Here is a 10360-nt window from a genome sequence, read left to right on the forward strand (position 1 = left end):
TTTCATGTAATTCTGAGGGATTAATAAGGGGTGCTCTTTGTGTGTTTGATTTATATATAATCTATAGTTGTTTTTATGTAGTTCTAAGGGATTGACAGGAGATGCTCTCTTTATGTTTGATTTACATGTAATTCGTTAAAGATTACATGTAATTGTGTAAGCTAGAAGCTTTATACTTCAAGCCAGACGCCTTGCACCCTAAGTCAGAAGTCTTGCATCCTTTAGTTATTGGGTTTCAATGTAATCCTTGATGATTATATGTAATTAAGGGGTTTTGAATTTTTTTGGTGACATTTTTTGGCGACCCTTCACCTACCGACAAGAGCTTTGGCAAGTGCGCTGTCAAGTATTGGAGCTTCGACGATCAAATTTTGTGCCTTTTTCTTAATTTTTTTTAGTTAATATGGAGGGATATTTTGGTCATTGGATCAAATTATTTTATGAATGAAATAATATGCTTGATCCTTTCATGAATTTTGATCCTTAGGCATAATTTTGGCTTCAACTAGGTCCCTTTCTCTAATTTTCCTATTTAGAATTGTATCTTTTAAAAAAATTGATATTTATATTTATTATAAATATTGTCCCCTTTAATAAATTGTTTTCATGTTCCTCTTGTTATTGCAAGGTTCACCAATCACCACCTTTTTTTACGCTCTTTTAATGTTATTTATAGAGCAAATTTTTTTTAATTATATTTATAAATTATTTTATTAAATTTTTATTGTAAATTTTTCAACCTCTATAAAATATTAAATAATAATAATAATAATAATAAAAGTAAAAGGTCCCACCACTAGCTCCAACCTCGTGTCCTTGTTAAAGCCCGACCACTGATACTAATTATCTGTCCTTCACTCTTCAGTCTTTTTCCTGTTTTTACCTTCATCGGCCGTCGCCAATGGCGAATGACGAACGGCCCGGAGACCTCCCACAAGTGCTTGTTCTCGGTCCTCCAATTAGCTTCCCATTCATCAAATCCCTTTACTCTCACAAGTTCCATTTCCTTGACCCCAACACCTCCTCTCTTCCGCTACACCAATTTCTCACCGCCGACGGTCGTGATCCTGCATCCATTCGCGCCATTCTCTCCGGCGCCAAATCTCCCGTCTCTCCCGAGATCCTCCGGCTTCTTCCATCGCTCGGCCTCGTCGTCTCCTGCAGCGCCGGATTGGACCACATAGACTTGGCAGAGTGCTGCCGCCGTGGAATTCAGGTCACAAGTGCCAGAAATGTGTACTCGGAGGATGTTGCCGATATGGCGGTAGGTTTGCTGATCGATGTCGGTGCCAATATTTCGGCAGCCGCTCGGCGTGTTCGGTCTCAGGTCACGTCTGGCGCGTTCCATTTTCCGACGAGCTTCAAGGTTTTTCCAGGATTCTCCTTTCGTTTTATTATTTATTTATTTATTTTTTTGTCAATAATAGATATGGCCTCAATTTTGCTTTTTCCGGGATCATTGTAGATTTTGGCTTTCTTAAATTTGAGAAGGGAAACCATTTTTAATCTGGTACCTCTTTTTTTTCTTTTTTAACTTTTTATTTCCTCCTTCAATTTTGAAAAGGGAAAACCCCAATTATGCGTGTTTTGATTAAAACATATTCTGGATTAATTAGTTAAAAACATAGGTTGCATTTTTGTTCACCGTCAAACTCAAAATCCTCTATTCTTTCCTTCTTCTACAACACCTCTGCTTCCTCCATATCCACAACCTCCCTCAAGCTCTCTTGCCATTATCGACGCTGCTTCCTTTTCAGTCCTTTATCTTAACTTCCAACGTCGCTCTTGAATCTTCCTCCTTGGGTCCCAAACCCACGATTTTGGTCTCCAAGGATGTCGGAGACTCTGTCCTTCAAGTGTTGAGAGAGTTTGCGCACGTTGAATGTTCTGTTCTGCTCTGCTCTGCTCGAAGATGGCATTGCTTGATACTTTGATTGTTCGAAGCGGCGCGAAGGTGACGAGGCAGGCTAGTGTTTGAGGCTGCCAAGGGTAGAGCTGGAGAGGGGATTGATAATGTGGATCTGCAAGTTGCGACGGAGTTTGGATGTCTGGTCGTTAATGCGCCGACGGCGAATGCCATTGCTGCGACGGAGCATGAGATCGCTCTGCTCACTGCCATGGCAAGAAATGTTGCTCAGGCTCAGGCTGACTCCTCCATGAAAGCGGGTAAGAAATCGATCTTGCGTTATATTTTCATCGTTGACTTCGTTAAACGAGAAAACGCTGCCTTCAAAATTACGTGCGTCTTCAATTTTCTCTCCAGTCTGAACGTTTCAGAATTCAGATTTAGCATCGTCTGCAATGTTTGACTGTTATGTTGGTGTTGAGGAGAACGATCTTCCCACATGTCAAGTGTTCCAACCGACAGTGAGTGAGGAGAAGACTTACGTCGTCTTCTACTCCGTTGGTTTCTCTGGCTATTTTCCAATGTACACATGTACGGGTTCCCTCTAGCTATTTTCTAATGTACACTTCTACAGGTGTTATGCGTTTGACGGAAAAAAGTTGAAGGAGGAAATTAAAAAAAAAAAAAAAGAGGTTCTAAATTAAAAATTAAGGAAAACTATATGGATACCAGCAAAATGGTTTTCCCTTTTCCAACTTAGATTTTTTAACATTTTTAACAAAAAACGAAAAATATTATCATAAGATATACTCCCTCCATTCAAAAATGCAAGACACTTTTTGAGAAGTTGAATATTAAAAAATATAAGACATTTTTAGTCTTTTTAAATGTAATCATTACTTTTTTTTTTCTAAAAGTATCCCTATTGATAATGACTCAATATTTATTGTAAGGTGTTTAACAGGGATAAATATGAAAAGATAAGTTTAGTTGGAAAGCATGTAACTACTTTATTGAGGGTGAGATTACTTTATTGAAGGTGAGATTTGATTAAAAATACTTTATATTTTTTAACAGATGGAGTAAATAAATAGCATGTTGTGTAATATAACATATATTATTATAAATTTTATATTTTATACTTAAAAATTCATACGTTTAAAATTGTATAGGAATCTTCAGTTAAAAAAAAAAATTGTATAGGAATGTAAGTATTTCAGTATGTGTAAAATTTATGTTATTATTTGATAAAAAAAATTTATGTGTAATATTTGTTTTCTGTTGCATTCATTTTTGTTATCACTTAACTCTCTATTTCTTGGAATACCCTTTTAAATGTACTTAATGTATTTTCTTAAAATGTTGGTAAAAATGTATTTTCTTAAAATATTTAAAATGTAAAATTGAAAAAAAGTATGGTTGAGATTTAAGTAAAATTTTTCACATTAAGATTATTAAATTGTTAACGTACGTATATATCTATTTTCTTAAAAATAAAATTTTACAATGACAAATTAGTTTCAAATTATTTGTGTACTTTTCAGCAAGCTGCTAAAAGGATAATTATAAAATTATTATTTCGCGTGTAAAGTGGACAGTGATTCTATATAGATTAGAATATTTTAAATGTAAAATTAGTAAATACAACACTTAAATAAATAATACATGTACTTGACTAAATTTGTATGATTTTAACAATTTTCACGTATATTCTATTTTTTAATCTATAATTTAAAGTATGTTTGTTAAAGTTTTTATTTGAAAAATCACTGATTTTTTTAAAAAGTTTTTTTTATAATTTTTAAAATTTTGAAAATAATAAAAATGTTAAAAAATAGAAAATATTTTTTGTTTATTTTGATAAGTTATGAAAATAATAAATATAATAGATAAAAGATAATATTATAAAAATATGAAAATATTATAAAATTTAAAAAATAAAAAAGTAAATTATTTTTATAAATAAAAATTCACGAAAATATCATAAATATTTTAAATTATTAAATAAAAATCAGTTTTATATAATTGTAAACAAGTGCAAGATAATTTCTTCACTTTATTAAATGTCTAAAACATATAAAAATAATTTATTTTTTAAGTTGAAATAAATGGCCCTAAGTTACCTAAGTTATTTTTAGAGAAAAGTAACGATTTGGTCCATATAATTTTAAATTTTAAATAGGGTGTAGCTTAATCTCTAACTTTTAATTTAATGTAACTTAGTTTCTATAATTTAATTCAGTTGTATCTTTGTTCTTAAATTTTAAATCAGTTCAATTTAGTCCCTATATGTTTAACCATTTAAAATATTAGTTTTTATATTTTAAAAAATAAAACTACAAAGATTAAAGTTATTTCTTGAAATTTAAGAACTAATGTTTTACTAGCTAAAATTATAGAGACTAATTAAGTTGCTTCGAGCCAAGATTTAGAGAGTGAGTTACAACAAAAAATGGGACGGGAATTGCATTGTTTTTTAAAGTTAAAGAGTTTAGAATATTAGATACTCTTGAACTTATAGTTTAATGATTAATTTGCTCCTTTACCCAAAAGAGGGCCAAAAAAAAAAAAAAAGTTCCAACCAAACATGAAATCATGACATGCTCTTTTGATATCTTGTTTCACTTTGCAAGCCAAACAAATTAAAATAAATCCTCTGTTTCAGCTTAGAGGCAAGCGAGTTGGGATTGTAGGCCTCGGAAGCATAGGCATGGAGACAGCAAAACGACTGGAAGCATTTGGTTGCATCATATCGTACACCTCAAAGAACAAGAAGCCGCTTGTGTCATACTCATTCTATGAAAGCATTGTAGAGTTAGCATCTACTAGTGACGCACTTGTTCTCTGCTGTGCACTGAACGAACAAACGAGGCATATGGTGAGCAGGGAAGTGATGATGGCTTTGGGAAGAGAAGGAATCATTGTGAACATTGGAAGAGGAGGTCTGATAGATGAGAAAGAATTGGTGAACTGTTTGGTGAAAGGAGAGATTGGAGGAGCTGGTTTGGATGTGTTTGAGAAAGAGCCTCATGTTCCTCAAGAGCTTTTTGAATTGGACAATGTGGTTTTGTCTCCTCATGCTGCTGCCCTCACTACAGAATCTAAAATGGGGATTTCCCAACTAGTGGCTGCCAATTTGGAGGCCTTTTTCTCAAGTAAGCCTCTACTTAGTCACGTGAGACTGGATTGAGAACTATTTTGCTCTTTTTGTTGTTGGGTACAAATTGGTTCTCTCAATTTGATGTGTCATCTTTAATATTTGTATGCTTTAGGTGATATGACAGTGCCATTTTATAAGGCTCACTTTTACTTAATTTGGGTTAGGTAATAACTTTTTCCTAAATTATAAATCCAAAAACGCTCAAGATCCTAAATTCTTTTTTTGCTTTAATGTTTCTTTTTAACTTTTAAAAATGATGCAATATTATTCTTATCATTAATTTCTTACCATTAATAAATGTTAACTTTACTTGTTAGTTGACAAAAATGGATCTTTGTAATTTTTTTGATTCTTTGTCTGTAATTTTTTTAATTTTTTTCCATAATTTTTAAGATTTTTTTGTATTTTTTTATCAATTAATAATTAAAGTTAATTTTTATAAATAGTAAGAGTAATATTGTACTATTTTTAAAAATTAAATAAAAATATTGTTTCAAAAATAAGTTCGGAGTCTGGGACATTCTTAGACCTAGCTTAAAAGTTAAACTACCCTTGACCCAATTTATTTTAAATTAAAATTAACCTTTGTTAAAATCTCTTACTAAATTATCCCTTGGGCTAAATTTTAGGTTAAAATATAGATTGTACTGAACCTATTAGACTAGGGCCTAAGTTTTGGATTCAATCCAACCTAGCGCGATTGGATTCTAGTTGTGGGAGATAACCTACTCTAATTTATGATAAGGACATAATTAATTGTAGTCCCTCTCACTTTCAACTCAATGTAATGCAAATCTAATTCAGGATAAAAAATAAAGATGTCACCATAATCACACTTTCTAATCGATTTTGATTCGTATCTCTTGTCTTCAATTTATTTAAATCTCACTCATCAATTTTTAATATTAAAAGTAAGATTAAATGTCATTTTTAACTTAAATCTTAATATGAAGAGGACTCAATGTCCTATATTCCATTTTGAAGCAATCTAAAGAAGTAATGTACATTTTCCTTACCCTTGAATTTCAACTTCAATGATTGAGATTAAATATAAGATATTATTGGCTTGGTGGTGAGATTTTGCGAGGACCAAAAGATGGAATGCTCTGAACGCTTTGTCCCTTTTGAGAGCTATCCTAAAGATAAAGCACCTCCACATCCTGATGATGATCGCTCAACGAAGAAGGTGAAAATATGACCAGAGGATCATGAACACGATGATGCTATGCATGCTGAATGGTTAGACCCATCCTTTGGTGACGAAACACAACCCGTTGACTCCCTTTCATAGGAAATGGTATCGAAAACTCAGGAGATGACAGATGTAGTCATGACAATGACTGAGACGAAGCAACCAAATGCTGTACCCTCCTTTAAAGATAAGCTACTCCAAGGAAGCAACAAACCTCGAACAAGGAGACGTTGTATATGGCCAAAATGAAGGGATTCCCTTGATTAACTTCTCGAAAAAGGTTCGAAAAGTCCTCAACTAAAAGATGGGATTCACAGTCATCATCAAGCTCTTGGGTCGTCATATCGGTTACAAACAACTAAAAACGCAATTGCAAAATATCTGGAGGACAATGGGACAATATCACTCATGGACTTGGATGAGGAGTGCTTCCTCGTCCAGTTTAAGGATGAACAGGATTACCAAAAAGTTCTGTTCACAGGCCATGGCTAATTTTTTGTCATTATTTATCAGTGCAGCCATGGACACCATCGTTCAAGCCGCAAGAACATGTCATTAACCAAGTTATAGGCTGGATCCGACTTCCTGGACTACCAGTAAGATGCTACCATAAGAACATCATACGTTCCATTGGTGGTGTTTTTTGATGAGTTATACGAGTTGATTATAACACCGATTCTGGTGACACAGGCAAATTTGGAAGGTTAGCTGTTATTGTTGACCTTACAAAACCATTGACTTCGAAGATAACAGTAGAATGGCTAAGTTATCTATCTTGAGTATGAAGGCCTTCCCCAAATTTGTTTTCACTATGGTCGCTATGGCCATTTAGAGGAATACTACCCGAAAAAAAGAAACAACCTCAAAGACGACGCCAGCGTCGGAAGAGGGCAATTCGCCACCCCGCAATGAAACTTGAACCAAAGCAAAGCATGGAATGTGGGTGCATGCACCCATTCCTGTATAAAGGTACAACCGTTACGTGAAAAGGATGAACGTAGTGGGGGCAAAGGTTTTGCTACACTATCAAGGTTTGATGCTCTGCTTAATGTAGAGGAGGTGGACAAGTCGAAGCACCAAGTGTATGTTTATGTCAGAATTGTGGACAATGGTAATGCCAGCACCTCTGGACGAAAGCAAAAGGAGACGAAAGCCCTAAGGACGGGTGAAAGAGAACAAAGACAAAATGGGCCTCATGTAATGGGCCAAAACAAGGAAAGTATCTTTCATTCATCAGCATACCAGTCGTTCCAAGTTCAAACATCCCTTGATAAGGCCCAACACTAAGCGGCCATGATCCATGACGAACGGACCTCTCAAAAACTTCATTCGATTGCCGAGACACCAAACGCATTGAGTCATAATCACAGCCTAATTGACCAGTCTCCATCCACAAACCCAGTTGAACCCCAACCTAAGCTTCCAGATCCAAATGCGAACAAAGGAGGCCTTAACTTATTGCCAAGGTTACGAGCCCAGAACCTGGAAAGAAGGTCTAGTGGCATCACACTAGGCCCATGTGTACGTGCTATGAAAGAAGTAGCAAGGAGTGTCCAGCAGGAGCAAGGCCAAGATGGAAACAGCAAGGCAGTCGCCATGTTTGTCGAAGGAGTAGACTTCAGCTCGTCTCCGGAGCACTAATCTCTATATGTTTTTATGTCAATAATCACTTGAAATTGTCAATAATTACTAAACTCCGCCTATGTTTATAGCCGATTCCAAGCTTAAGTAAAGAAGAAGGGTTGTGTTAAGCCATCAACAGTCAATGTCAAACTTTGTTGAATCTATCATGAACATGGACAATAAATATTATAATGTTAAATCACTTGAAATTGTCAAGGAGCCTTACACAAAAGGCTTCCCTCAATTGTCAAGTCTTATGTTGCTAATTATAAAGCTGAAATTTTTGTTATTGTAGGAACCAGGATTTCTGGTATTCAAGCTAATAAAGTCATTAGGAAGCTTGAATTTCCATGCCACAGAGTTGAAGCACTTGGATTCTTAGGAGGCATCTGGATCCTATGGACTACTCTTATGGAAGTGAATATTCTACACAATCATCAACAATTTGTTCATATAGAGGTTAGAATACTCTTGACCAATAGGAGATTCCTTTTCACTGCTATATGTGGAAGCCGAAACCCAGATGGAGAAAGCAATTATGGCATGACGTATCTATTATCGCCCCAACCACCACGCATTCATGGCTTCTCGCTGGGGACTTCAATGCCACCATTAGCGGCAATGAGTATATTGGAGGTTCGGGGGGATTAAATGTTGGCTGTACTCTTTTTAAGACATTTATTGATGTTCATGGACTCATTGATTTGGGATTCAATGGCCCAAAGTCTACATGGCACTGTGGCGCATTATTGGTTAGATTGGACAGGGCTATTAGCAACTCAGCTGGGCTTAATTCTTTCAATTCTTGTACGATCATCCATCTCCCTAAAATACTATCTGACCATAGGCCCATTGCAATTCAATTGGGTCTTAGTGGACAGACCCTTGTATTTGAGAAGTCATTTAAATTTCTTGCTACTTGGACTGTACACCCTGATTTCAATGAATTAGTCAAGCGTTGTTAGGACCCAGAGCAAGGCAAAACCACTAACATTCAACACTTCACTGAAGAAGCCTCGAGATGGAATATGGAAACTTTTGGGAATATAAGGAAACAAAAAAAGGAAGCTCTTAGCATGCATCTCAGGTATCTAGAAGAAACGTGAAGTTAGTCCCTATTTTAAATTTCTACTTGATCTGGATTGCTCCCTTCAAGCCGAATTTGAAGAAATTTGTCTCTAGGAGGAATTGCTATGGATCCAGAAATCCTTTATCACAGTGACTTTGCATGGGTGACTAAAATATTGCCTTTTATCACACAAAGGTGCTGATTAGATGGTGAAGGAATTGTATTACCTAGTTGAATGATGGAAATCATGATTGGGTCACTAATGAACAACTTGCGAATTTGACGAGAGACTTTATTTCTTTAACCTGTATTCGCTTGAAGACCCTACCTTCTACCCCTTTCTGATTTTAGGTGCGTTTCCAACTTTATCAATTGAGTTGTCTAATTATTTGAATCGTATAATCTCCCTATAGGTCAAGAAGGATGTGTTCAATATGCAACCTTTGAAGGCCCTTGGAATTGACGAACTACATGCCCTATTCTTTCAAAACCAATGGGAGAAAGTGGGAAATGACCTTTACCAGTTCGTGCGTAACCTTTGGCTTGGTCATGCTATAAACACTGCCTTAAATAGTACTCTCATTGCATTAATTCCTAAAGTTCCCAGGCCGCAATATATTAAGGAATTTTGTCCGATAAGCCTACGTACAATGGTTTATTAAGTTGCAATAAAGGTGATTGCTAATCAGCTTAGTGCCATTATGCCAAACATCATCCTTCCCAATCAGACTAGCTTCATAAGAGGGAGAAGCATTATTGACAATATTATTATAGCCTAAGAAGTAATGCATTCAATGCAAAAGAAGAGAATTCAAGTAGGATGGATGGCTATTAAAGTAGATTTGGAAAAAGCTTTTAATAGGCTTAGATGGGACGTCATCGAAGATACTTTATATGATGTCGGCCTCCCTGAGTCTCTCATTAAATTTGTTATGGCTTGTATTACAACTCCTTTAATGCAAGTAATATGGAATGGCAAACCTTCCCCCACCTTCCACCCGAGTAAGGGTATTTATAAGGAGGAGACCCACTCTCACAATATATTTTTGTGCTATGCATGGAATGCCTATCTTAAGCAATTACAGCGAAAGTCCGAATGGGAAATTGGCACACAATTAAGATGGGGAAGCAAGGCATACCTCTCTCACATCTCTTCTTCGCAGATGATTGTGTTCTTTTTTGTGATACCTTAATTGCTCAGCTTGAAATGGCAAAGTGAATTCTCGATCAATTCTGCTTATCATCAAGCCATAAGGTAAGCCAATCCAAGACTCAAATCTATTTTTCAAGGAATGTTAATGTTGCACAACGTAGCTTAGTGTGTAACACCCTTGAATTTCAATGCACGGATTCCCTTGGTTGTTACTTGGGCGTTCCCTTAATTACGGGCAGAATTTCTACCAACACCTTTGCTTACATTCTAGATAGAGTACATCAAAAATTAATTCGTTGGAAGAGTAGATCCCTCTC

At 35.5% G+C, this 10360-nt stretch overlaps 1 protein-coding gene across 1 annotated transcript; it reads left to right on the top strand.

Moving 5' to 3' along the window:
• Positions 1-867: 867 nt before the first annotated feature.
• LOC129295469 (glyoxylate/hydroxypyruvate reductase HPR3-like) lies at positions 868-5237 on the top strand. Its single transcript, XM_054933986.1, has 2 exons — positions 868-1366; positions 4512-5237. Exons 1-2 carry the CDS (start codon positions 902-904, stop codon positions 5034-5036), a joined length of 990 nt encoding a protein of 329 aa, XP_054789961.1. The 5' UTR covers positions 868-901; the 3' UTR covers positions 5037-5237.
• The last annotated feature ends 5123 nt before the right edge of the window (positions 5238-10360 follow it).

The sequence above is a fragment of the Prosopis cineraria genome, unplaced genomic scaffold (genome assembly GCF_029017545.1).
Source record: "Prosopis cineraria cultivar Desert tree isolate PC_DT_omini unplaced genomic scaffold, ASM2901754v1 PC121, whole genome shotgun sequence".
NCBI lineage: Eukaryota > Viridiplantae > Streptophyta > Magnoliopsida > Fabales > Fabaceae > Prosopis > Prosopis cineraria.

Coding starts and splice junctions, on each gene's coding strand:
- LOC129295469 (XM_054933986.1), top strand. CDS start 902: ATGGCGAATGACGAACGGCCCGGAGACCTCCCACAAGTGCTTGTTCTC. Junction 1,367..4,511: donor ATTTTCCGACGAGCTTCAAG/GTTTTTCCAGGA, acceptor CCTCTGTTTCAG/CTTAGAGGCAAGCGAGTTGG.